The sequence below is a fragment of the Harpia harpyja genome, chromosome Z (genome assembly GCF_026419915.1).
Source record: "Harpia harpyja isolate bHarHar1 chromosome Z, bHarHar1 primary haplotype, whole genome shotgun sequence".
Lineage (NCBI taxonomy): Eukaryota > Metazoa > Chordata > Aves > Accipitriformes > Accipitridae > Harpia > Harpia harpyja.
Window position 1 is genome coordinate 61,436,343 of NC_068969.1, and position 27,516 is coordinate 61,463,858.

Sequence of the window (27,516 nt, forward strand, 5' to 3'; positions counted from 1 at the left end):
TAGCTTATCCTTTTAATTTTCAGAATAAATGGTATGAAAGTAAAACACCTAAGCCGAGTTCAACTATGATTATTTTCCTAAGTAACTTAAAATGCGGTTTAGAATGCATTTTAAAATAGGTCCATACTATTATGTGATTCTGAGATATTCATTGTTGTCTTGGTTATTGGCCAAAATAAGACTTTTCAGGGTGAACAAGAATATGAAAAAATTATTCTCAGATACTGAGTATTCTAAGTGATCCCTATCTAATTGAATTCAGCTTTATTTACTGCAATTTTTATTGTGTCCCTTTTTGAGGTGCTGGTTTGGACAGTAATTTAGGATGTGTCTGCAGCTCACTTACAGGACTGGTTGCAGCCTATGTAGGCATCATCTGAGATGATTCTGTTAACAGCAAAACACCACCATTGCAACACTGCGGTACAGCCTGCTATGTGTACCAGGCAGCCCTTGTCAAATCAGAGCTGGCAGGTTCATGATGCAGTTGCTGCATTCCTGGCTTCTACGTAGGTCTGACCATGCCAGTGGTGATTTATAGGCACTAATCCCATGGCCTGTTTTGCTGCGTTTGGTGTGTAGGATTTCATTTACTCTTAAAGAAGCAAAAGAGAGAGTATAGACTCAGAGAAGTATTGAGGCTGCAAGAACCTGTGACAGTATGGACACCTCTCTCATCCAATCTCCCGCAGAAAGCAGAGCAAACCTTGAAATTAAAACCAGCTGCTTGAGTAGATGGAAGTGCTGGGACCACCTGAGTTACACTTAAGATATACTTACAAAAAGAGTGATTCTTCAGAAGCATGAGAAAAAGGATAAGGAGAGACATGGCATACAGTTTGTTGATGCATCCCTTTCAGCATGTTTCCTCTGTTTTCCACTACTTTTCTGCAACAGTGCACTGAAATCCGTATTTTTGTATGCTTATACTGTAAATATGCTCAACCCAGACAACTGAAGATCCCATTTGTATTCAGTCCAGAAATGTATGATGAGGGCTTGGAGGGTTTTTTGTTTTTTTTTTTAGTTTAGTTTGTTTTCAAAGTTGAAGTAATTTTTAGGCTTGCCCAAAAAGTAGTAAAAGCACTATCCTAACCCAGGCAAGTATCATTGCAATGATACGTGCTGCCGCCTCGGTCCACATGGGGAAGCAGTTTTGATTTTGTATTTGAAGTGCAGTGGAAGGCGGATGTTAGGAAGGTATCAGTGCCATTAGGCCTATAATGGGAACTGACACATCCTGTTGAGATGCATGATTAGTTCACCCTGGCTGTTGCCTTCCTAGCCAGGGAAAGGCCTCCTTACACCACTCTTCCAGACTACAGAATCAACTCAGACATGCCTGGTGTGGTCAGAATAACAGGTTTGATTTATTGTTCTCCAGAATGCAGTGGTCATGTGTAGGGCTCAACAGGTACCCTGAACAGCTTGCCTTATTATCACTCTCTTTTGTCACCTTGTTCTCCCTTTCTCTGCCCTAATCCCTTCCTCTATAAACAACCTGCCTTTAATTACTTCTACCCCACTAGACCTAGTCTTGCTAAATCCATAGCACGTCTGGTGTTTCTCATACTGTTACATACGCAATCTTGGCCTTATATGCTGTTACTGATACAGGTCCTCAAAACTCCGTTACCTCTGGTTACTTGTGAAGTTCAGCCACTTTGCTCGTTTAGTGAAACACTGGAACAGGTTGCCCAGAGAGGTGGTAGATGCCCCATCCCTGGGCATCAAACATTCAAGGTCAGGTTGGACAGAGCTCTGAGTAACCTGACCTAGTTGAAGATGCTCCTGCTTATTGCAGGGGGGGTGGACTAGATGACCTTTAAAGGTCCCTTCCAACCCAAACTGTTCTATGATTCTATAATTACTCTCAGCATCTGTGAAATCTGACCATCCCTCATGGCACTGTTTATAACTTCTCTCATATTCTCACAGTGTTACCAGTCTGATCAAGCAATTTTCTCAAGTCATGTGCCATGGCTTCCCTTACCCTGCTACATTAGCTTAACCTCAAGCCAGAGCCTAGCCATCTGCCTGTGGCCTTAACATGCAGAACAAAACCAAACTTTGTCCTCAAAAAGGGGACAGACCTGTTCCTTTGGCTTCTTTAAGCATGAAAGTAATTTCCAGGAAAAAGACTTTATTTCTGTAGTTTTTTTAATGTAAAAGAAAGGCAACAATTAAATACTGGGGAGGATACCTGTTTTCTAAAACCACGCCATAGTAACTCTTTTTTTCCTGGTGTTTTGTAGGTGGAACTTGTTAGCAGTGGGACGAAAAAGCAAAATGGCGAGTGTGCATTTGCTGATTTTTACAGTTTTCTTATAGAAATATTCTTCCATTATGAACAGATAAAACATTTGAATGAAGTTACATGTAAAACTAGCTCAAAATTAGATAAAGCTTTTTTTTTTTAATTGGGCTTTTTTTTAAGAGACTGGTCTTCCTATGAGAGAACAACAATTACAGTATTTTTTAGGAGCAGAGGATTTGGATATGTGTGTTTGAAGCTGACTGAGACTTCAGGAAAAAAAAGTAATGTTTGCCCATTTCTAGAGTAATTTATTTGAATTTATCTGCCTTGCTACAAGTATATACAAGGATCTTTGGGTGGCTAAAATAGCACATTTTAGCTTTTATTCTTTTTCCTAATTTCATGTCTTGGGTAAATTACCCTGGGTAAACTCAGTCCTGCTTCTTTTAATTGTGTGTGCTGTTTATTGTTGTTAGTTTCTTGCCTGTGAGAACATATGATCTGTCTAGATGGGAGAGTGGTTACTCCCACAACAATGCTGGTACTATGTGAATAATATATATGAAAATATACCAGTGGAATCAATGTTGACAAGTAGTTGTGTCTGTTCCAAGCTAAACCCAAGTGCAATACAAGGGTCCCAAAAGAAAAGCTGAGTTCAATTTTTATTTTCTTACCTTAGGAAAATCGGCACTGCTGCCAACTTTTCCCTTTTTTGCCAAACCTACCTGTAGTCCCCTAAATGATCAGACATAAATGATGGTGCCAGTTCAAAAGCTTTGTGACCATGAAAGATACATACAAACATTTATTGTTACAGAAAAGGTGGTGTTGCTGCAGTTGTTCAGAGGACTGCAAAAGAATAAAGCCAAATGGACAAAACCTGCAGATCCTTAGCTGCTACAGATTTCTGGCTCTGAAGTCAGTAGAGTCATACTGGCTTGTTTTTATGTGCTCCTCCCTTTTCCTATAGTGTGATAAGGAAATCCTACTTTGAAATAATGAAAAAGCATCACCCAGGAATGTGATCAAAGACAGTATTTTGAAGTATTTACACTATAACAAAGCTAAAAGCTTTTTTGAGTGCACATGGTAACTGTCTCTGTTGGCCAGGTGTCTAAACCTTTACTGAAAGACCATTGGAGGAAAAGCAATGAAGTAATTTTGTTGATTATCTTATATTTTGATGGCATTCTGGACCATCAGTCACATGCTAGACCTCCAATGTGATTGGTATAGGATAAATACAAGCCAAAAAGGCAGTTTCTGATTTAAATATTCTACATTTGTCTTGTATTCAATCAGTGTGGCAGTAACTCAATTCAGAATCGCTCCACAAAAACACATGCATCTCTTAATTTTGGTTGTAGCCCAATAAACTGCATATTTTCTCCTGTTTTGTTACTTTTATGATTTTTGTTTTGAAATGACTTTCCAAAATAGCGGTTGCTCTCCTTTGAAATTCCGGTTTTTAAACACAATGATTTACAAATGTGCTTCTTTACTATTTTTATATTTTTGGTTTTAGTGATATGTTTTAGAAAATGTTACAGGATGAAACTGCTGATGAGAACAGAGGAGAAAAATGCACATGCGTGAAAAAATGCATAGCTTTAACTTTTTCTGTTCATGACTTTCTAAATAGTTTCTTCTGTTGGCTGCTGTTTTGCTTTATACTAATGTCATCTCTGTTTCTTGGCATGGGCTTCTGCTCAAGGCTATTGTGAGTATGGCTTTCTATTTACTTAACACTACTTTCAGTTTATAGACATTTATTGGGTTTATTTTTTTTGAAAGAGACTCACTGTGTATGAAGTGAGTTTAAAATTAAAATAAAATTTACTTTGAAGCTTTTATTCAAAGAGCTTATCAAAATGTGATTTAACTGGGAAGTGGAACACTGTAAGTTGTATGGTAATTTTTATGTGTCTGTAATCAATAAAGATGAGAAACAGAAAAAGGGTAAAATTTCTGCTATACTCCAGTCAGAAACAAATAAGGATGAGAAACAGAAAAAGGGTAAAATTTCTGCTATACTCCAGTCAGAAACACTACTCCCTTTAGTTTCTATGGGGACAGGAATTTACTTCAACTAATTTGCTACATGTCTTCATGCAAATTGCATTGCAGTATTAGTAGGACAGCTTTTCTAGCAAATTTTGCTGCACTGTCCGATATCAGGTTAATTTATTAAGTCTAATTACAAAAGTACTGAAGAAATTAAAACAACAGCCATAGAATGTTGTCATTTATGGATCTTGCTTTTATTGACCTAGTTCTTGGGAAAATATTTGTAAAGTTATAAAGCACTGTAATTTCAGGAAAGTCACACGGCTGTGGAGGGAAGGATTGCTACCACAGAGGATGGCTTTACAGCTGTGATCTAAAACAGTGAAGTAAAAAGTTGGGTTTTGGTTAGAATGTCAAAATTACATGTTTTAAAATAATTTTGAAATTATGTTAAAGCTCTGCCATATATTAAAATAAAACATTTAACTTTCTATTCTAGTCAATTCTTCTGAAAAAGAAACTTGAAGAACATCTGTAAGTATTTTGTTTGCCTATTTTGTTTGCCATTTGAAATGATGTGTTTTCCATATGGTAAGGAAGGCAGACAGTCATTAATCATGTATCTGGAAAATATACAACTAAGAGAAATTAGATAATACAGGAATGTTTGGAAATATGCTGTTCAGATACTATTTTCATCTCATAGAAAGCCTTTGTGAAGACAGTAAGAGTGATGAAGGAACCATCATTTTGCGGTGGTTAGAAAACTTTGCTTAATGTTGCGTAAATCTTTACTCAAGAGGAGTAAGTATTTTTGTTCTGAGGAAAGTCTGTTAATGTAAACAAAACTAATGTGTTTACTTTTTAGTATACGTTATGGCATAAAAGGTAACATTTTAGGAAGTGTTATCATTTTGTTCTGCTATTTCTGCATCTCTTACTTCCCTAACATGCAAAGAGCTGTTTGCTTTTTGACTGGCTTGCAAAAAAAAAAAGTAGTTTCTGTTTCCTTTGGGTTTAGCCATTCTTCCTCAATGTAGTCTCAATTACAAGTATTTGTTTTAGGCATGCATTGTACAATTAACTGTAATTCTAAATTAAGTTTATAATTACTGAGAATGAAGCTGTTTGGTGTTACAGTTCTCCATACACTGTGATGTTTTTCAGCTTATTTAACAAATATTTCCACAGTGACATTGTCACTTGTTCTCATGCCCCACAGCAAAAATCAATCGTGCTTTCAGAAATATATCATTATCTGATTGCTTAATGTTCATTCAAGCACAGTAATAATATTGTGAAAACAATATGTACTTTTATGGTTTGTAACAGTGAGAAGCTCCACGAAGCTAACAATGAGCTACAGAAAAAACGAGCTATTATTGAGGATTTGGAACCAAGATGCAATAACAGTTGTGAGTTACCATTTCTTTTCTTTGTAAAGTATTTCATGTGCAACATCTTTAATTATAATACCTATAGGAGGTGCTAGATAAACAAAACGTACATTTTAAATGGCAATGATACATATGTTGTTAATTTCTCTGGAAGCTATGGTGACCAAAAAGATGCTTCTAAAACTTGCAATGCAGGGGATGACATTTTAGAGACCACCATAGTAAGAAATGACAATGGCCATAGAAATACTGAGTCACTGTCATACCTGTCATTGAACCTCAGCTGTTCAGAACTGTCATGTCTCTTAAGACCCTAATTTAGGAGATCCTTGCCACCACCACCAGGTTATTTTTACTGCCAACATATATTCCTTTGGTGTGTTTCCAGAACTGCATTGTAATTTCAGAAAATTTTCGGACACTGGTCAAAGAGAATGTGGGATATATGTCATATTGGTCAGATGGTATCCAGAACCCAACATCCAGTTGTTTTTCAGCACATTAATGCTACCTTTTTCCTGAGAAGTATTGAAGGAGGTAGATTTGGTTTTTTCATGCCTGCTTATTATAGAACAAGGCAAAAGATTGCAACTAATGGCAGCTTTTCTGGTTTGTGCCAAAGCAATTTTATTTATAAAGACATTGAGGAAGATAGAAATATCAGTTCAGTATTCGTTACATACATTCTGTATCCAAAAAGAATTTTCATTTGTGCTGAGCTAAAACGGCAGAATATGTTATAAATTCCACATCTTAGGAAATGTTAGAACACTTGGAAATGAGGTCCAGGGACTTCATGAGTAGCTAATAAACACATAATCCTAACATACTTGATAAGCTTCAGTGCGAGTGTAATAGCAGTCTTCTGACTTGCTAGCTTCTAAACATTAGAGCATATTGAGGCTTCTGTCTTTAGTTTACTGAAATTAGAAGTTGCTTTTTAAAAATCCAAGTCTGATCTTTTGTCCTGGTAAAATAAAAATAGTTGTACCTTCTTCCGTTCTTTCCACGCTCAGGAAATGTGTGTGAATTATTTTTTCAGATTCTTTTAACTATCCTGGATATGGCCAAAATGCCTGGGCATTGTACAAGAATCATGGCTCGTTTTGAAAAACGGATTCTTGCAATCTCAGAGACCATCTGCTATTGGTCTTCTTACTGATCAATGAAAATCTTACTTGGTGCTGTTACCAGCTTAGTGTTTTCCAAGTACTTAGAGAGAAAACTGTAGGAAAAACATGAAAGAATGTTTCAAAATGAGGCTGCAAAACAAATGGACTCAGGATTGCTAATTATCTAACTTTCTCCAAGAACCAGACGTTGATGTTGTATGCTATTTGATCCAGGATGATGCAATTGAATTTTTTTTTTTTTTCCTGGGATCTGAGAAAATGTATAGAAGATGTATAAGCAATAGTGGCTTGACATATTCTTGTATCAACACAAGAAAAGGCTTTGCAATGAAATTGTCCTACTGGTCTGCATTGCTGCTTAAGAAAATGAGGGGGAAAAATTAAAATTGAGTATATTCATGTCACAAGTCTGATAAATTGTGTCCAGTGTTACAGTTTAGAAGATTTAAGCAAGAATTGTGCCTGTTAAGAATTATTCCTCTTACATAAAATAAGAAAACTCATTTATCTGAGTTACAATACCAAGATATTATGGAATCTGTAATTCATTAGTAAACTCATTTTCTAAGTGTGTTCTGTAATGGGATTGACTTATGATTCCATTTCTCTTTATTTATTCATAATTTTTAAAAAAGCAAAATTTGTGTACAAAACAGCCATCTCATGAGATTATATAGGAATACACATTTTTAATGTGTTTCTGAGCTGTTCAGTAATTAAAACTATGGTGTCTTCTACATCAGGTTCCTTATGTTAGCTTTTCTCAACTGAAACAAATTCTAGCTGTGCCTTAAAAGTCTGTTGAAAAACATCAAAATAAACATAATTATGTTATTTTCCAATGTGTGAATCTCCTGACATAAAGCACTCAAAATTGAAGAATTACAAGAAGCTTTACGAAAAAAGGAGGAGGAAATGAAGCAAATGGAAGAACGATACAAAAAATACTTGGAAAAGGCCAAAAGTGTAAGTATATGTGTTCCATGTTAATGATCCCTCTCTGACAGACTGCACCACATGTCTGCTCTGCAGGAATAAAAATAAAGGCAGTATCTGTATACACACTAGCAAGTAAAAGAGAAGGAAGGTCCAGTGAGTTCTTTGTATCTTCTTACTGTTATGGTATGTAATACAGATTAATTCTGCAGAAGATTTTACCCTGGTTTTGTGTTCATGACTGTCCCCTTTTGCTACCTATCCATAAGCCCTTCTGATGCCTCTGGAAAAATGTATACCCACTGCTACAGATTTTTGAGTCACCCAGACAAATCTTTTTAACCACGTTTCATGTCGACTGATACAAGGAAAGGGTGTTAAAACTCTTTCTAATGCTGTGATAACCTATTTCTTTGCAGAAACTCTGCTGGACTTCTGTCTCTGAGTGAGAAACGTATAGAGCAGCTAAAGCAGTGTCCATGGTGGTTTAGAAATAAACCAGGACTGGTGGTTTAGAAATAACTGCAATAGCTGTGCTGTATTTTAACATTGGAGAACCACCTATCTAAACCAACTCAAGGGAAGGAAGCTCTGTGAGCAAAAGTACTTTGAATTGGCATTTGTGCTGAGACTTTTGAGGACTTCTGGCAAAGTTGTCATGAAGAGTTCTACCTCTTTGTACATAGAAATGTAGCTCAGTAACACCAAGTACAGGCACAGTTGGACCAACAAACTCTGGTTTTATCAGTTTGGCAGAGAGGGAAAAGGCAGTTTGGGGTTCTTCCCTTCACAAGTGCCTGGATCTGTTTATGTGTGTTTCTGGGTGGTATAGGCTTCTTGTGGTGCTCAGTCAGTAATGTCTGTCTTACCTGGAGCAGATAATTTGATACCCTTTTTTATAAATGTAGCTTGTAGCTACTTCAGATTTCATCAGGTCCTAATTGCTCACATAAATTGCTTATTCTTTTTGAGGGGCTCAAAATTTAGAGGCAGAGGTAATTGCACATGTGCCAGAGCCATCTTTACCACTTGAAATTTGATTTTGCATTCTTTGTTCATCTTTTGCCCCTGATTTCTATTCATGTTCTGGTTTAGCAAACTGGTTTAGAAACTGTTTTAATATGGACTCTTTTATTGATGCTTTTTCCAAGTAAAGTGATCTTTTTAACTGAACCATCTTTGAGAGAGCTTTTACATTTCTCTGATGTTCAGCATTCTCTTTGCCTTTACTGTTTAATATATGCTTCTATTGAGAAGGTGGCTAATATTTAAGTATGATATTGAGGATGTGGGTATACTACCAGCTTTGAAATGGCAATGTTGTGGTCTCAATCATAGTCCCATTACTTCTCTTACTATACCTTGATATTTTATTTGAGTTTCTTAAAAGCGTACCAGTGCCTTCGTTCATCTGATCACGGTAGTATCAAGATCTTTGCTATGGCTGCGTATCGTTAAATTGGAATCTGTAAGTAGGTTCCTAATTTGGCAAAACTTGATGCTTCCTTCCTTTATTTCTGTGTAGTTTCCTCAATTACTTCTTGTGAGATGTTTCAAAAGTCTTCAGGAAATCAAAACAAATAATTGTTAATTACGTCTTTTTTACATCTTATGTTGCTGACTGTGTCTCAGAGTATTCCAGTGAAAGACACAAGTGACAATTTCCCTTTCCAATAAGTTTTGTTTATTTGTATGTACTGTGTTATTGTAGGGTGTTTTATACAACAGTAGCATTAATTATTTTAGTTAGGTTAGCTTTTTGTGATCTTCTTAGCAACTTTCAGGGGTTTTAGTTGTTTTGGTTTTTTGAGTTTTTCTGGGGACGGTGAGTACAATCATTATGGCCTTACACTATAGAAACTGTATCCAGGTCTAATGTGTATTTTCTTAGAAACATAGTACGCTTCTATGAATATGTACCATTCAGTAAAAATGACTTACTAAAATTTAAAACATTGTTTTATTTCAGTGTCTGGACACAATTCTAAAACAGGAGGAAAAAATCAAAAGATGTGAAGTCTCTTTCTTTATATCCAGAGGTTCTTAAAAGGTTTTAAGCTATTTTCTATTAAAGGCTTAGGAATCTAGGCATTTTGCTGGATTTTTTTCTTGGTTTAGCTCTGTGTTTGCTAGCAGTCATGCTACCCATGATGGACGCCACATATGAACATAACCAGGTGTCCCTTCATATTATTAGTAACATAATGATCATGCATGTGCCACAGAATGCTTCTTGGCTTAACAGAGCTATCTAGAAATGTCAGCACCTGGTACCCCAGGTAGGTGAATCATGGCATCTTTCTGTAAGGACCGAAGCAGTCCTTCCTCAAACAGGAGGAACTGACAGGTAGGTAAACCTTAGCTATAGAGGAGCCTTTGAGAAAATGTTTCCACCGTTGTGGCCCCAGGGTAGTGCAGCTAGGGGTAGGAACTGCATATGTGAGTCTGGGATACTGAGCCTCTTAGGTGTCACTTTTTCCTATCGGTAGTTTTGTTTCACAGTCCTGTAAAAGAGAGCCCAGTTCAGATGCTCTAATGTATCATGGCTGATGTTCAGAGGCAGAGCCTCTGTCATGCTGGCTGTCAAGATTGGTTTACAGGAGTCAGCGTCTTAAAACTGCACATCCCTCTGTTTCACATTTTAGAGTGTCATTTCTTACCACTGACATGTTTTAAGTCACTTTTTTATTTCTTAACCTGACTGAAAAGGTTGTAGTTCTTGATGTCTTTCCCTTCATTTAGCTTGCTTTTGCAGGATTTAACTTAAAACAAACTTGTTTTCTCTTACAGGTCATCCGCACCCTAGATCCTAAGCAGAACCAGGGTGCAGCTCCTGAGATTCAGGCTCTGAAAAATCAGTTGCAGGAGCGGGACAGAATGTTTCATTCATTGGAGGTAGTAATCCTCAAGTTTCCTGGTAGATGTGTATTTCCTCGTTCTTTACATACAGACTAATACTTTTATTATGCTTTGGTTTTAAATGTACGCTTCTTTGATGTTTGTTTTATAGAAAGAATATGAAAAAACAAAAAGTCAAAGAGAAATGGAGGAGAAATTTATTGTTAGTGCCTGGTACAATATGGTAAGAATCTCCCAAACTTTTTATCAAAAAAAAAAAAAAAAAAGGAAAGAAACTATATTTGTTTTTTCTGGGTTGTTTATAACAGTATTCATTCATTTACAGGTTTTTTGTTTGAAAAGTGTTTTCCACACACAGACACAGAAACAAATGCTTTTTAATAATTTTAAGCTATCACTATATTAGAGTATGTTCCTGTGATAACCTTGAAGTAAATGAAAAAGAATGTGTTCGTTATTTTCAAGTTTTAAAACCAGAAATGGACTTTCTGGAGGGAAGGATACCTCAGATTACTATTTTGTAATTCCAGCCCTTTTGTTACACTGAGATACAGTGCTCAAATTTACTTTATTTGATTCTCCAGTCTTCCATCTTACAGCTGTTTCTAATAAAGGGGCACAAGAAAAGCAATACAGCTTACTCGCTGCAGTAAGTGTTCTGAGAAACAACCCCTTCAACTTGGGTGCAAGTTTAGCCCCATGCAAAGGGTGAGCACAGGGGCAAGACCCTCACTTAAATTATTGAAACCATATTCAAACCAGTGATCTGGGCAGCCATACAGCTTTTGCTGGGCCTGTATGCTGGGAGATTTTTCACCTTCGTCAAATGTGTTCAAGACTTACTTTTGGCAGAGTGTGGCTGCATTGGAACTGTTCTTCAGATAGAAAGAATCCCTGATGTGTAACACTCATGTTTCGTTCTGCTTCATCACAGAGTTCAAATTCCTCCTCTCTGTCTTCCCTTCGAAGAGTTTTCTTCTTGCTGTTCTACGTCCTTGTTATGTCCATGAGTAGTAAGCCAAAAATGGTACTTAAGCAGAATGCTTGAATCCTTTAAATATTGAAGGCATTTTCAAGTGACTAGTGTCCTTGACCAGTTTTGTGATGTTAGTCCCACTGATAAGCGAAGAGAAGCCTGAGCTAAGAGCTGTGGTTCAGTAGCCTGTCATGAACGCTAAGATGAGCGTTGATAGATTTGTTCCTCTTTCTCTAATTAGCCTCTGCTTTTATGCACAGCTACACAACCCATCACAGCTTCCCTTGTTTCCTCCTTGCATTTACTCCTGCTGAAAACATACTTTCTCTCAAGTTGTGCTCCTGCCACGTGAGCTGGTATTTTCACAGAGGATGACAACACTTAAACTATTTTCAGAAGAAAAGTACTCTTGTAGCTCAACATGCTGAAGGGGGCAAGGGTGGGGAGGGGAAGCACTTTTGAAAAGACTTAATCCAGTTACCATGTGTTTATGTAGAGAAGCGTATGTTCAGATGTGGGACACTGGGGGACCTGTCTCTCAATGGTTACTCCAAAACCAGACTATGATGGTGGGGGGCAGGGGGAAGAGAACACACAAAGAATTAGGAAGAATATCTTAACTTTATCCTTGAAAATATGTTTGAAATTCAAAATAGCTTAGTCAGTATTGGTGAAGAAGGAGTTAATAAAATGTAAATGAATAACGCTGATCAGTGTTATGTGTTGGTATTCACTGAGAAGTTTCTCTTTGTCCATAGGGAATGACTCTGCATAAAAAAGCAGCAGAAGACAGACTGGCTAGTACAGGCTCAGGACAGTCCTTCCTGGCTAGACAAAGGCAAGCCACGAGCACAAGGAGATCTTACCCTGGTCATGTCCAGCCAGCAACAGCAAGGTAGAGAAGCCTTGCGCTTAGAAAGAAAACTGCCCTGTGATCCAGGCCACTTCTGTTGCAAGTGACAACATTCAAGGAAAATCAGCCAGCATCCTTTCTCTTTCTCTCTTGTTACTGCTATTATTTTACAGTTCAGGAAAGGGTTTTATTATGGTTTCTCATTGTTCTGTAATACCCTTTGCTTATATTTTTTTGGAGTCCATCTCTTTCTCGCTGCATTTTTTAAAGGTGCCAAAGTTTTGAAAACATCTAGAGGAGTGCTGTATAATAACAGTCTTATTTGTATCACGCCTGGTCTCTTAGGAAAAGCCTCATATGGGCTGTGTAACTGTAAATTTCTTGTCACAGTTGATACGTTTGTGCCTATAAGGGTTGCTATGCTTTATAAGAGTGTCTTTGTTCAAAGGGAATTAGGCTTTTTATTTCATGTGCTAACCTGTTGCTTTAAAAAAATGCTGAAAACTCAGTACAGAAGTGCAGAATTAGTATATTATTGTGAAATAGATTTGCTACTAAAAAACTTACCAATGGCAAAAAGAATTAATTTTTTTTTTTAAACTCCTACATGCAAAGTTTGTTATTATTTTTGGCATTTAATAGGGAAGCAGGATGATTTTTTTCAGGTTTTTCTTTATCTACTGGTGTTACCTCTTGCTGGCAGAACTGAGTGTTTTCAAATGGTTTGTTCCACTCTTCTTGGTCAAGTGTATGCTTAATATATATTATAAAAAGGTTGGGAAATATTTAGAATGCTCTAATATGCTACTGCATCATCCATTTAAAAAGGACATTTGTTTTAAAATTTTATAATTAAGGATGAACAGTACATAATGGATCAAGGCCCCAGTTAATATTGTTGATGTTATTGTATTCCAGTTATCATCCCCTACTAAAAGACTTGCTTTTAATATATTGATTCAGGGTATAATTGTATCAGTTGCCTTACTAATGGTACCAGTGCCTTCAGGTGAGTTTGTTACTGACTTTGTTGGAAACTGGCTGTGATTTGTTGTACTGCCTTTGTAGCGTGTAGCTAGTTAATTGTATGTAACTCATTGTAGCACCTTCATGTTGATCAGTGGGGTGGATGGTGGCCCCTACTATTAATGTAGGTTCTGTTCCTACAAAGTTCTCCCTTTTCCCTGACTAATTCTATGCTCTCTGTATCATTTTTGTCAAATAGTTGATGGGCACAGAGGATCTGAGTATTGGTTGAAAGTTTCATATACATACATTTTGTGCTGATTCAGTTTTAAACATTTTTCATTTAGAGACTGTTTGGACCCTAATGCACATGCAGTCTGGTTTATAAATTTATTCTTTTACCTTATTTTAATGCTCTCCCAAGTGAAGACATTTTTTCATAAATCCCTTTAGAGAAAAGACATATTTGCATTTATTAATCATCTGAAGCTCTATGTTAATTCACAGCTTGGGTGGAATGAGCAAAGGATAATTAAAACAAGCACACCTAGATTAAAGGGTAAGGAACAGGTGAATGACACTTTTAGGTACTGTTTTATCCTCAAATACCTCATCTGTTTTAATCTAGGCTAAGAAATGCATTCAGTGTATGTCTGAAAAAAATTATCAGTTCTGATTTTTTTTTTCCCCCCAGTAACACGAAAACAGATGCTGAAGTCTATTAACTGCATATAGGTTTTGTCTTTTATTCTTCACATTTGGAAAAAACTGATTTTCTAAAAATTCTCTTATTCAACGTATGACATGTCTGGGCTATGCTTGCAAGATTAGATAAGAGAGTGAAAGTATCTTCTTGTGCAGAAAGGTAACGATGTAAAGGAAGTTTAGGACAATTTCTGAAGCTCAATGGGCTGATACTCATTTTGCTGTCTCTTACTGAGATACAGAATACTAAAGGGATAAGAAATCATATGTGTTACCTAGCAAGATGACCACAGTTTGTGTGGGACATCTTTTACTGATCTTACTGTGCAATCCATTCTAGTCATTTGAAGAACTCATTACCACATGCCATGTGCGAACAGGAGCAAGTAAGATCACTTCTCTGAGAAAATTTGATGTTCTTTCTGAGATTACAGCATTTTATATCACCCAGAGAAAGAACCTAAGAATACCTAAAGCTCCATTTTTACTTTCATGTGGCTGGCTCTGTCTGTTACCAAACTGCTAAAGCCTATTTGTGAAAGCAAGGAATAGCAGGACCTTAATGGGAAGTTTTATCTCTTAATTTTGTCTAATAATTTAATTTCCTGTTGCTATTAATTAGGTGCAGGTATAAAATAACTTGAACACAATCTGCACACTACAGTAAAACTACTTGCTGTTATTATTTTAACATCTGTTTTACCATTTTGCCCCCAAAGTTTTGATGGCAGGCAAATGCCTCTGATGGTTAGGAGATGAACAAATGCTGATTAGAAGCCTCGTTTTTAGGTTTTACTTTCTTATCTCTCATGGTTTCTTTCGCTTCTTGGTCATTGTTGGCTTTTATCTTCTGCTTTGTAGTTCTGGTTGGTCTTTCCATTTCCTTTGAGATAAGACACTCAAGTGTTTTCTATAGTTCCCTTCAAGAATATAGAGCATCATTATATACCATCAAAGACCACAGCAAGACTAATACTGAATCTGTGCTTTACTGTTGCTCATAGTAATTGTTAGGCAAGATTGAACAAGCATTTGTCTTTTGAGAATTTGCAAACTTGTAGAAATCCTGGTATTTCCCACAATTTCTGTTGATTATAAAAATCTAAAAATATACTGCAATCTTATAGAAATATACTACTGTGTTGCTATCCAGTTCCAGTAAGTCATTTGTTCTGTCTTCTAATGGTAATCATCAGGAATTTAATTCCTTGTTCTTCAGTGTTTTACTTCTATTATTTGCTGCATACATCTATTCTTAATCTTTGGGTGTGGATGAATGCAGGTGGTGAATAAACTTTCTCTCTCACAAGAACAGCTTCTTTATTGAAAGGGTTCAGCTTCATTATTTTCCTTGCTTATTATGTAGCTATGGAAGTAGTGTGGTATTAAGAAAAAGAAGGGGCTCAGAGTGTGACTTCAGGGAATAAGCACATGTATAGATGAGTTATCAGTGAATGCTGTCTGTCTTATCTTCAATAATAAAAGAATATAAGCAAAAAAACCCCATAAAACAGAATTCTCTCAGTACATTAGATATTTTTAAGAAGCTTTTAGGAACACTTTTTCTGGGGCAACAAAGACCATTTACATCAAAATTGTAGTGGTAATTATTAAACCAATGCTATATCCTGCCCTGATACACCACAAAACCCCCCTGCAGATTGAGGTTAAAGAGAAAAGGCTCTCCAGGGCAGTGATAAAAGAGCTGAAGGGTTCATTAGAGTCTGTTCCTGAGCACTGGGCTGAAGATCTACCCAGAATAATCTTTCTGAGAGATTTTAATTAATGCCAATAAAAGATAACAGTTAAATGGACAAATATTTTTCATTGTTCAGAGCTGAAGCTTAGTTTCTGGTCTTAAAGGATGTGTGTGCAGTCCAGTTCATATACTTCTGTGGAGAGTTAAGTTAGTACATCTGATCAGACATTACAGAAAAGAATATTCAAGTTCCTCATTTTCTTGATAGCAACACGTAACCACTTGGATCATAACATTTATTTTGTAAGTGCTGTGAAAACTGAGGTGATCTGATTTAAAGGTTGTGTGTTCCACCCACAGTGCAAAGGGAAATAAAGAACTAGAGCACACAGCTTTATATAGTGTAAAATGAAGTAAATATATAATGGGTACAAGATGCTTTTCATTATCTGTTTGGAAATAAGCAAATGGTAATCTTGTCCTGTTCTGATGTCACTTGAGATAGCAGTAATGCTTTGGCAAGTTTTCTGTGGTTTTCTGTTCATGTAAGGAGCACCGGCAATTTTATATTCATTATGTATGCAAGAATTAACAGTGAATATTCCTATTACTGCTTTATGATGATCTTAAATAGTAAGTGGTGTGTGCAAGCTGTCAAGAAAACTTAAGAGGATTTGGCAATCTTAAAGTCCTCGGTATTCTGACATGTGCAAGTAGCTTTTGCTCAGTTCTCTAGTATATGAGACTATCCACTTAGCATCCGGGATGATTTTTAGTGGGTTTAATTGTCTTGATGTGTTGACATTTTCTGTAGCTTTGGTAATTGGAAAATATTTTAATTTCACCACTTGGTTTTCTTCTAGTTAGTGATTTGGAGGAATACTGTCCTGAATGTGGCTAATTTTTCTTGTTCTTACAAAGCAAAACAGTACCTGAATTTTATACATCTTATAGAGGTTTTTATTCTTGCCCAACATTTTGACTTTTTGCAAGGATTGATGAGGGAGGTATTTTTGCACTCAGTCAGCTATGTAATACTGACTCCTTATGGGTTATTGCACATGTGTTTTAGGTAGAATGTGGACTCTGTGTTTTGCAGTAATATTGTATTGTTAAACTTCAGTATCTCCAAAGCTAGTTTAGCAAATTTTGCGGGCATTTTCCTCACCAGTATTGTGCAAATAAATAGCTAAAAGAGGTTACTCTGTCAAGGAATACTTTCAAGTTGTGTTTTTAATTCTAAGCTAAGTAGTCATGCTTCAGGGGTGTCACCTACAGAGTAGTTCGATAGCTGGATTATAACTGAAATGTGATCTCAGGAAATCAAGCACTTATAAAGAAACCTTTTCAGAAGCCCTTCCTTAGAACAGCTGTATTACCTGATACTAGCAGTATGATACATTTAGCATTCTGTTAAAATGAAGAGGTGAATTGTTATAACAATTTAAATGTAAAGATCAGGTAAGCAAGAAATTCAGTTAATGATGTTTTGAACCTTACAAACTGCACACAGCCCAGACACGTGTCCGCTCCCAAATCTGAGCAGTCCAGCTCCCTTCTGTATTGACAAGAGCACTGCGTTTTGACTTGAAATCTTGCATTATCTCATAAGTTGGTGTACAAGCAAGTAACGAACCTCACTTGTGCTCAGAACACCTCCACAAGCCAAATCATATTATTGGCTTGTGGCAGATGTCAGTTTCTAGGTAGGATCCTAACCATACCTCCAGCTTGTCACTTAAAAGAAATCAAGAAAATGTCCTGGCATGACTGATTGCACTGCCTTGCTCCTGTGATCTTTCTTCTCTCTGGAAGTCCAGAAAAGGAGCAGAAGCTTGTCAGTGAATCTGTAGGCTGTAAGTAAAAAATAGGGGTGATTTTTTCAGTTTGAAGGTGGAGGAGACAGATGAAAGCAACTATTAAGTACAAAAATCTGAAGAGCAGTATGTCTTTCACCATTTTGCTTTTTGGTTTTAATTTAAAAATTAAACAGAACCTGAGCTTTTGGAGCTGGGTTTTGGTTTGGTTTTTTTTTAATTAATTTTGAATTGCAGTAAATTAAGTATCAGAGGCTTTACCTATGTGAATAAGGCAACAGCTGTCATTATCAGCCACAGCAGCCTCAGACTTCTTGCATCTGGTACAGTGAACCCCCAGAGATTATGACTCTGCTGCCAGCTTCCTTGCACCGTTTGGAGATGTTGAGGACTTATCTGGCTTTGTCTTCTGTTTCGCCTTGGCTTTACATTTGTGGATTCATTGAAATTTTGGGACACAAAGTTCATTTTTTAAATGTGTCAGCTCATTGAATTAGGTAATGAATGAATGTCAGTTGAGGAGCTCTAGAAAACTTGACAAACTATATAGCCCCATGGGGCATTTAAACAACACCTGGCAGTATAGCCAAGGCAGCTTCCCAGACAAATGGTTCTGGTGTCAGATTGTAGTCAGTGGATCAGTAGGAGCTCGTGATAACTGCAGTAATTAAAGTTCTCATCTATCAGTTGCTAGGGTCTGGTTTTGCTGTTAACTTTACTATGGCCCAGATTCTAACCTTCGCTTTTAGGCCTTGCCAAGGTAATGCAGGACTGTACTGAAGTAGATATCTGCATTAGTTGGCTCTGGTGGCATATCAGGAATTTCCTCTGCTGCGTTTGCTGTGTGTATAAAGTCATTTGGAAAACTGCATATCCTTCAGTCTCATTTGCACTGCATGTTGGTTCTAGAGTGAAAGCAGGTTCTGTTAGTCAGATAAAAATTTCTTCCTGCTGTCTTGTTGTTTTGGATCTCAGAGATTGATCCATACAACATGAAAGGCATTGCTAGTAGAGGGAAATCCAGGACAGTTGTGAAGCCTTTCCTGCCTGGTGGTGACTTTATTCATTGCTTTGCATTAGAGAGGTCCTTTACTAACAGGTGAAGTTAGAATATCACATTTCAGAAAGAGCAACATGGTTATTTTAATCATTACAAAAGTGGTTATTTGTCAGCACTTTGAAGAGCTGTTAACTACTGTAGCATGGCACAAATCTGAAATACTGTAAAAGCAAGTATTTCCACAGGCATAGGATAGCTTATTATGCAAATGGAACTTGAATCCCTAATGGTCATCCCTAACTTTAAGAGAAGAGAAAATTAACATAAAGGCCAACTGTTAGCTTGTTAGCATGCTTGTGGTGTTAGCATGATCATGAAAACGAGCAGAATTTTAAGAGAAAATCCTAAATGGTGTAATATTTATGGAGTTATAAAATAGCTGTAGTGAGACCATCAGACTTTTGATTTGGATTTGAATATAATATTCATTATGTAATTTAAGATTTTGTAAAGCAGCTATTATAGTTCTCAGTCACCAAAGATTAGTAAGCAGGAGAGTAAACCTATTATCTGGACGTATCAGTGGTTTCGAGAGAGATTTTAAAGCTTTCATTTAGCAGTATCAGTAAAATCTTGGAATAGTTATAAGCATGACATTACAAGGCCACAATTCATAGAATTTTTAGTCTGCTTTGTATTCTCTGGTTGTAAGAGTTACAAAAATGCAAAGTGGTGTTAATACAGCTCTGGAAGATGCTGTGTTGAAAGGCTTCTTTAAGAAATCTAAAGGAAATACCATGGAGGAAGACATAGAAAGAATAGATACAGAAAGAAAAACAAACTTCAGCGGTAAGAAGCCAGTAAGTAATGAAGTTAGGAAGTCTGCAGGAAGAGAAATCTGGAGGCAGTTACTTCAAAGCTGAAGCTTGGCAGAAATATTTGGGAAGAGTGTCTAGTGTTAAGACTTGAAAGTGAGTAGACTGCATTGTTCTGATAGCTTTGGTGATTGCATTACAAAGTACTGCTTACAGACAGAAGATTGTTGGCTACAGAAAGCCTGGTCCATCTTGGGACCAAACATAGACTGAACAGGAAAAAAGTAGTTGCTCAGAGAGTATGAGCGGCTGGGTTTTGTGGTTGGTTTTTTAATATCAGATTTAACTTGTGTGAGCAGTGCTTTGAATTAAAAGTTCTTGTGTTGGTAAGTACCTCCAAGGTGGCTAGGTTAGTGAAAAAGGCTTGCCATCCTTTTTGTGGCTTCGATGTGCTGGAGTTGTCCCAGTCACTTCTGTGTGTTGAAAAAAACAGAAGAGGACAGTGGGAAGTTAAGATTTTAAGGGATGGATAACTACTTGCAATGAAGTAGAGCTAGTGAGATTAGGCACTGAATATTGAAGGGAAATGCCTTACTAAGAAATAATGCCCCAGGCTGGCAACAAGCCTTCTACTTACAGCTGGAATATTTTGGACTGGCAAGGGAAGGAAGTAAGAGAAAGTCACTCCTCTATAGACACATCATCTGTTGCATAAACTTTCTCTTTCTGAAGATCCTGCAGAAGTAATGACAGGTTATGCTGAGTGAATTTACCCTCACATCTCACATCTCTGTTGTCTTCTGAAATGTTGCTGCCTCAACAGGTAGCTTCAAAATATATTGGTTAATTTTGAGTTCTCCAAGAGAAATCAACAGACAGGTTTTTTTTAGATCAAGATTAGAATTTCTAGTCAGGAAAGGGCACTGTCAGATGGATTTCATAGAACCATAGAATGGTTTGGGTTGGAAGGGACCTTAAAGATCATCTAGTTCCAACCCCCCTGCCACGGGCAGGGACACCTTCCACTAGACCAGGTTGCTCAAAGCCCCATCCAACCTGGCCTTGAACACTTCTAGGGTTGGGGCATCCACAGCTTCTCTGGGCAACCTGTTCCAGTGCCTCACCACCCTCACAGTAAAGAATTTTTCCCTAATATCTAATCTAGATCTACCCCCTTTCGGTGTAAAACTGTTACCCCTTGTTCTATCACTACACTCCTTGTTAAAGAGTCCCTCCCCATCTTTCCTGTAGGCCCATTTTAAGTACTGGAAGGCCACAATAAGGTCTCCCCGGAGAGAGGGTTCTCCAGGCTGAACAACCTCAACTCTTTCAGCCTGCCCTCACTGGGGAGGTGCTGCAGCCCCTGATCATCTTCATGGCCCTCCTCTAGACCCGCTTGAGCAGGTCCAATTTGTTATATCCTTGAAGGAGCATTTACTGTCCTGAGTTTACAAGATCTCTCAAAAGTACTATTGACTCAGAGCAACCTACAATGTCATTTCTGTTTATGTGCAACAGGATACTTGAAGTGCTACTAAATAATAAGTTGAACTAAGTATTAGCCAGGTGAGGCTAAAGGAATAGGCTATATTCATTTATGCACAATAGAATATATACATGCTTATGTAGCTTGAACTTTTAATTTTTTACTACAGTAATCTTTTATTACAGTAAATACAGTAATAATTTTACTAATTTAACTACAGTAATCTTCATATTATTAATCCTGAACTCTGTACCTTTATGCACCCAAGCAGTGCCAAGCAAGCTTAACAGACAATGATTACTCAAAATACACTCTCGAGGTCTGCTTTGAATGTGTTGAATGTGTTAATTTTTTTGAATTTTTATTCCATTTGATTTATGTCTTGATGTTTCTATTTGTTTTTCAACTATGGTTAGCGTTCTGCGTTGGTGAATGAGAAGGAGAAAAAAGAGGGATACGTAAGCTGCAAGACTTGTACCGGAAGGACAGGTTTTTTTGCAATAAGTCCTTGAGTTTAGTTAGAAATATTCTTCCTTATCTATTTAACCTGGATTTTCCTGTCATAAGAACTGTTCTTAGAATCATTTTTGACCAGTGCAATACTAAGGAGAAGGAAATGGGGAGAGAAACAGTTTGCGTGCTTTGATTTCTGTCTGGTGAAGCTATTTTGTTCTTTGTAATGTCACAGTGAATGCAATGCGAAAATGAGAACTAGCCGTTAGTGTTGTGCCATGCTGTGTAGGGGTATCTGTGTTGCTTGGGGAAGCTGAAAGCACCGTAGCTGTGTTAGTAAAGCATTCCACCTGTCCACTTACAGTGGCCAAGAAAGAGGGTGCATCAGCAAGGATGGAGAAATATGCCAACCTCTCCAATTCTCTTCCAAACTTAGAATGACTTCCACAGCATTGTGACGTGCTCTTTGGACTGCTCAGTGGCTCCTGCTCAGCTTATTTTAACAGGAATACATAATGTTTTCTTGCGATATAAACCTGTATTTGCATGCAATGAATAGAACTTGCCAGTGTAGTGTGGCAGTGATGCTGTTGTAGCCTCATGCGCAGGATGAGCTTTGATGAAACATAAATGCTTAAAGTCTTCTGTGGTGCTCGGAGCTCGAAGGGTCAGACAGAGTCATTATGACCCTGCTTGTCTTTTAGTATATAACCACATGCAGTATTGGACAGGCATCTTTCACTTTATATTGCTTTGGTTTTTTAACTGTTGTACTCACAGACAGCAGGAATGCCTGAGACTTCTTCAGTTTCCATAGCTGTGTTAGTTGAGAATGGTGCCCTGAAGGACTTTACTCAGAAGTGTTTAAATTTGTCTGAATTATGTCTAAATGTAGATACTGTTCAAGGCTGGTTTATTGCTCTTTCGAATTATTGGTGTGTAACTTTCCTGTTTATTTGAAGAGTGGCTCTGGCAAAGATGTTTTCCCCATGAATTTGCACAACTTTAAGTAGAGATGGCCTTACTAAACTGCTCTAAAAAATACCTGTTCTGTTCTCTGGTTTTTTTAAACAGTAATATGTTATCTGCTTTTTAACTTTCTTCTTTATTCTTTTATTTGCAGTGATGTGGTTGCATGACCTGCAGCATTATTATAACAGGGACTGTTCAGTGCATGACTTGCTTTTCTGTCCAGACTGCATAACCAAAACTTAACCAGTTCTACACTTAAGACTCATGGCCATCTGATTTCAAAGGGAGATCTACTTGCAGAGAAGCTTACCATCCTGGGGAGTGGCTTTCCCATTTCCCGCTTCCATTTACTCCTTCTCTTCACAAAAAGTCTCCTATGAGGCTAGAAGAGAGGAAATCCAGTATTCAGAACTCGACAGGAGGCGTTCTGCAATCTGACAGAGCACTGTCAGCTCTTCATTTTACTTCTGCTTGTCCACTTTATTTAATTCTGATTAACAGTATTAACACACAGACTTCCTGCAACATTTTCATATACTGAACTATAAAAATCTAGTCTTAATGAGTTCCTAAAAATGCCTTTTGGCTACTGTTAAAATTTCAAAGCACCTGCACCCTTAAAGGATCCACTTTGAATGTTTAAATAATTAAAGTAAAGCGAAGGAGATGTTTTACCAGGAGAAATGACTAATGAATTGCTGCTTGGCCATCCCATCTTCCTTAGAAAACCAGGCAAGGTTCATCTGATTATCTCCGAGCCAGGCAAACTACTGGGCGGTATTTTGTTCACAGACACTGCCTGCTTCCTTGCTATGTATATACACAGTAGTTTGTGGCTGTTGTATTTTTCTCTCTACATTTTAGCTGTGTTGTCGGTTTCTTTCAGAAACTTTTTTTTCAATCTGTGTACAATTGTTAAAACAATCTGAGGAAAGAACGTGAATGGAGATAAGTATGAAAGCCGTCTACACTTTCAGTATTATCCAGACTGTCCTTGCCAGTTTATAATTTGGGTCGTTTATCTTCTATCTGTACTATTTTTTTCTTTTTTTCTCCTTATCGCAGTCTTAGCTATTTAATTTCCAATTGCACTAGCTTGGCTGTTTCTTTGTATTGTGAAGTTTAGCTATAAGATTTGCCATATTTAGACAGTGTAACTCAAAATGCTTTGTACTGCCTATATTAATTTTAAAAGCTGCTTATTTAATATTCTTAAATATCTGCACATTTGTACTACTGTATCTTTGTTTTGTATTGGACATCCAGTACTGGTAAGATTCAGAAGTTGAGGGAGTGCTGTAGTTGTAAGTTAAGAGGTTTATTATATAGGAGTTAGTATGTAACAAATGGGGATGGGGGCTTTTAAGCCATAGGACTTGCTGGAAAATCTGGAGAGAGTCTGAATGATGAGTACTGTAAGCGGCTTGGTTTAAGCCCAGTTCTAGACAAACCCCATTCTTGCTCACTTGGATCTTAATCCTGCAAAAATATAAACACATATGTACTCTGCTTACTCCAAGAATGGTTTTGCTTATTCAGGCAGTAGTGTAACCACCAGCCCCATTTTCAATGTGAGCACCCCCATACTGGAGAAATGTTGTGTCCACTAGTCTCTGCAGTCACTTCTGGTCACAAAACACAGTGCATGCCTCGTCCCTGGCCCATCAAATGGGGCTCTGGACAGAGCTGCTCCTCGCGTGCTGAGCTGCCTGCGTGTGTTCAGTCCTCAGGGATCCTGACACCTGCTGTGTCAGTGGCATTGTCCAGAATGACTTGGAGAGAAGACAGATCATGTCCCCACCTCTGTTTCCACAGGGGGTCTGTGCTACCCGGTGAAGGGAAGGGCAGGTAGGAATGGGCTCCAGGCAGACTTTGCGGGAGAGGGAAGGATAAGCGTTAAGATCCCAGTGAGAATTGTGTGGCATGTTCCCTTTTGGATACCATACCAGACGGGGGAGCCTGTGGCTGCCAGGTGCTCTGGCTGACAGTAGTCTGGAAAGATTCCCAGATGGGGGATATGTCTTTTCTGGTCCACCAGGACCTGGGACAGTGAAGTCTGACGTGACCTGCAGGCAGGATCTGGGGTTTGGTGGTGACAAGTCAGGTATTCCTGCAGCAGAGGCAGCAGCACTGTCATCAGACTGAGTCCAGCGGAGAGCTAAAGGATTTGTGTCTTTCCAGGTCCCTTGTTAACACGTCAGGGCAAGCGTTACTAGAAAAACTTCTTTTTGTTGGGTGTTAAAGGCATGGTTTGTTTCTCATTTGCAAGTGCTGCTCTGGCTGGGACCACACTCTGCCCCAAGCCAGGCTGGGTGCAGGATCCCTGAACTCAGGGGCTCTGTGCAGGGCAGGAGGGGATGGCTGTATTTTCGTGCACCTGCCTGCACAGGTGTCCTGAGGTGAAGCCGAGCAGTACCTCATTTCTCCAAGTGGTCTGTGCATATTAGAGACGAAGTATCATTTGTTCTTGAGCCTGAAGACATTTGTATGTATGTGTGTTTAGCTTGACAAAAATTGTTTGAGTTCACTAATGCAACAGAGAGATGTCAGGTGTAGCCAGTAACTTTCAGCAAGTGAGCTGGCTACTTTAGTTAGATAAGCCTAGCATCTCTGTCATGAAGTGGTTGCGAGCTCAAAACTCAGAGGTGATCTCCAGCATGTCTCTGATACACTAACTTCGTTTGTGCTGCGTAGGAAACTTTTACTTTTTTATAGCAGCTTGTTTGACAGTCCTGAACTAAGTGTTGACCAGTTATCAAAGTAACTGTTTGTGAAGTTGCCAGTGATATATTTTCTGTAAAAGAATGGATTCCTAGAGTGTCAAAACATTAATTTCCCATTTCAGTTCATCTACGAATTGTGTAACTACCAGATTGTCATGGTAGCAGTATTAATATACATACCTGTATATAGACAAAAAAAAATACTCAGTAATGATCATTGGAATCAAAAGGTTTAATATTTTTTCCCAGTCAAATACACTAATGCTTCCAAGGTGACAGAAGAGTGTACAGTTGTTAAACAAGTTGTAAATAAATGCTTATATAAAATGTAAATTCTTGTTTTTTCTTTATTTGATACTTGGTTATAAATTGAGGCCAAGGTACAGTTCATGTTGAAGTTACTGGGTTGAGCCTGAAGCACTGTTCCCCTGTATGAGGTGATGGTAGCTGGTGGGGGCTTTTGCAGCCAGTTGGTGATTAACAGGGACCTCAGTGGAGTAGGAGTAATATGGGTAATAAAAACCTTGCCTTTAAATGCACTTAGAATCAGTCACTCTAGAACACCTGGGAAGAAAAATTGGACTTTTTATAAAGTATAGCTGCACCTGGGCTGCTTTGGTGTCAGCTGGTCTGATTCCTAGATATACAAATGGCATCTTGGAAATGCATTTCCTGGGTCTGTGGAAAGGAGGGTGAAAGGGAGGCAGACAGCAGCAGGAGTCCACCAGAAACCATAAACCTCCTGACTTCTGCTGGAAAGCATCCGATCTGGCTGCCCCATCACAGCAAGGATTGCCTGACCTGGTTTGCCTCTCAAAGGGCCAAGGCTAAACGGCAGAAGTAGTACAATTTTCTCTTGGTGATGGAAGTTTAGCTACAGAGGCAGCTAAAGGAAGGGGAGGGGCGGGAAACCACTTCTAATATGGACAGAAACAGTTGTCCTTCCTTTCTGCATTGGTAAGCAGCTTTGCCATCCAGGGTGGGAGGAGGAGGTGGTGTCAGACACAGGTAAACACTGCGAGTTCCAAAAGGGAAGGCAACAGCCAGCAAGATGGACTAAGCCCATGCGTGTCACGCAACGTGCTGTGTCTGAGAGGGATGCGCCAAGACCCTGCCACAGCCTCTCGGGGGCTGCGCTGTGGAAGGAAGAGGATCCCCTGCCCATGTCCCCCGGTGGGTGCTCAGCGCTGCCTGCCAGCCACTGCCGTGGGCTGCAGCATGGCTGTGGCAGTGATGGGAGAGCCCCGGGATGCTGGGCTGGGGTGAGGTGAGGTGTTTGGTGGCTGGGGAGGAGGGCAGCAGAGCCCCAGAGGGGGCGGCCAGCTCTCTCCCGGGTCACGGGCAGTGTAGGGTGCAGGCAGGGAGCTGCCAGAGCCTCACCACCAGCTGACAGTGGTGCACTCTGGTCGTCCGCCCAGTCACTCTTCTTCATCTTGGTCGTTATTACTTCAGTATCTCCTGCCTCTGACCATCATCCCCTCAGCTGTCCTGTCATTTCCCCACTGCCAACTGCTCCTTCCTTTTGCTGTGCTTTTTTTCCTTCCCAGAGCCACCTACCCCAGCGCACTGACCCATAACAGCATCTCTTGTTCCTGCCTCCCCCCCTCCCTTCCCTGTCCCTCAGACTCCTCTACATCAATTCCCACAAGGCCATGGTCACCTCCCTATACCATTTACCCCCTTCCTTTTGCCCCACGGGGAGGGGGGGAGGAACTGTGGCCCACCCCTCACCCTATCCCTTCAGTTGCTGGCCCAACAGGGAGGATGCAGTACTGCAGGTTGTCTTCCAGTGGTACCTCTCCTACACCCCCACACAGCTGCTTTTACCTGCCCCCCCTGCCTGCTTTTACCACTATATCCTGTGTGTTTATCCTTGTGCTGTATTAGGTGTTCTTGCAGAAGGCAACAGCTACTGCTGTGTTAAAAGGACATGTGGTAGAAGCACAAGCTAGAAGCTGCACGGTTCCCGTTTTCCTCCCCCCCCAAGTAACTTTGAGCACAGTGCAGTGCACATAAATATCTACAAATAAATCTTCGTGCACACAGGCCTGTCTCGAGATCCTCTGTGCAACAAAGCAGAGCCCAGACTGGCTTCAGGGACTGCAGGGTGGCCAGGGAGGACAATGTCACTCGGCCCTTCAGCACAGTGTAGGGGAGTTTGCACAAGCGCTAGGCACATGTATGTAGTGCTTTTTCCTCAGGACCTAAAAGAGTAAAGGGCCTCAAAACAGCAAGGCATCCCACTTATTTGGCAAAGCAGGCAGATCCAGAAGTGAAGGTCAGGTATGTCAGAGAAGAAGAAAGGAAGATACTAAGTAAGAAGTGATGTAACTGGGCAAGTCTTCATATACCAAATGTATTCACTGCTTTCCTGTTTCAGGTCTTCTGAGTCCCAGGAGGCAGTGGAGCATCTCAGTCTTCTCGCTGGTAACAGAGAATTCCCTTTACTCCTTCCCAAC

At 38.9% G+C, this 27,516-nt stretch overlaps 1 protein-coding gene across 7 annotated transcripts in view; it reads left to right on the forward strand.

The window, feature by feature from the left end:
* HOOK3 (hook microtubule tethering protein 3) overlaps nt 1–25,390 on the forward strand; it is a 103,146-nt gene extending 77,756 nt beyond the window's left edge. For 4 of the 7 annotated variants that reach the window (XM_052775857.1, XM_052775860.1, XM_052775859.1 and 1 more), the window contains 8 exons: nt 3,903–3,980; nt 4,767–4,801; nt 5,600–5,682; nt 7,663–7,763; nt 10,524–10,628; nt 10,744–10,815; nt 12,327–12,463; nt 22,486–25,390. In XM_052775857.1, coding sequence (XP_052631817.1) covers nt 3,903–3,980; nt 4,767–4,801; nt 5,600–5,682; nt 7,663–7,763; nt 10,524–10,628; nt 10,744–10,815; nt 12,327–12,463; nt 22,486–22,501 — 627 coding nt within the window. In that variant the 3' untranslated portion in view covers nt 22,502–25,390. Of the gene's footprint in view, nt 1–3,902; nt 3,981–4,766; nt 4,802–5,599; nt 5,683–7,662; nt 7,764–10,523; nt 10,629–10,743; nt 10,816–12,326; nt 17,007–22,485 lie in introns of those variants that run through there. The other 3 variants (XM_052775862.1, XM_052775863.1, XM_052775864.1) reach the window with 2 other exon arrangements.
* The last annotated feature ends 2,126 nt before the right edge of the window (nt 25,391–27,516 follow it).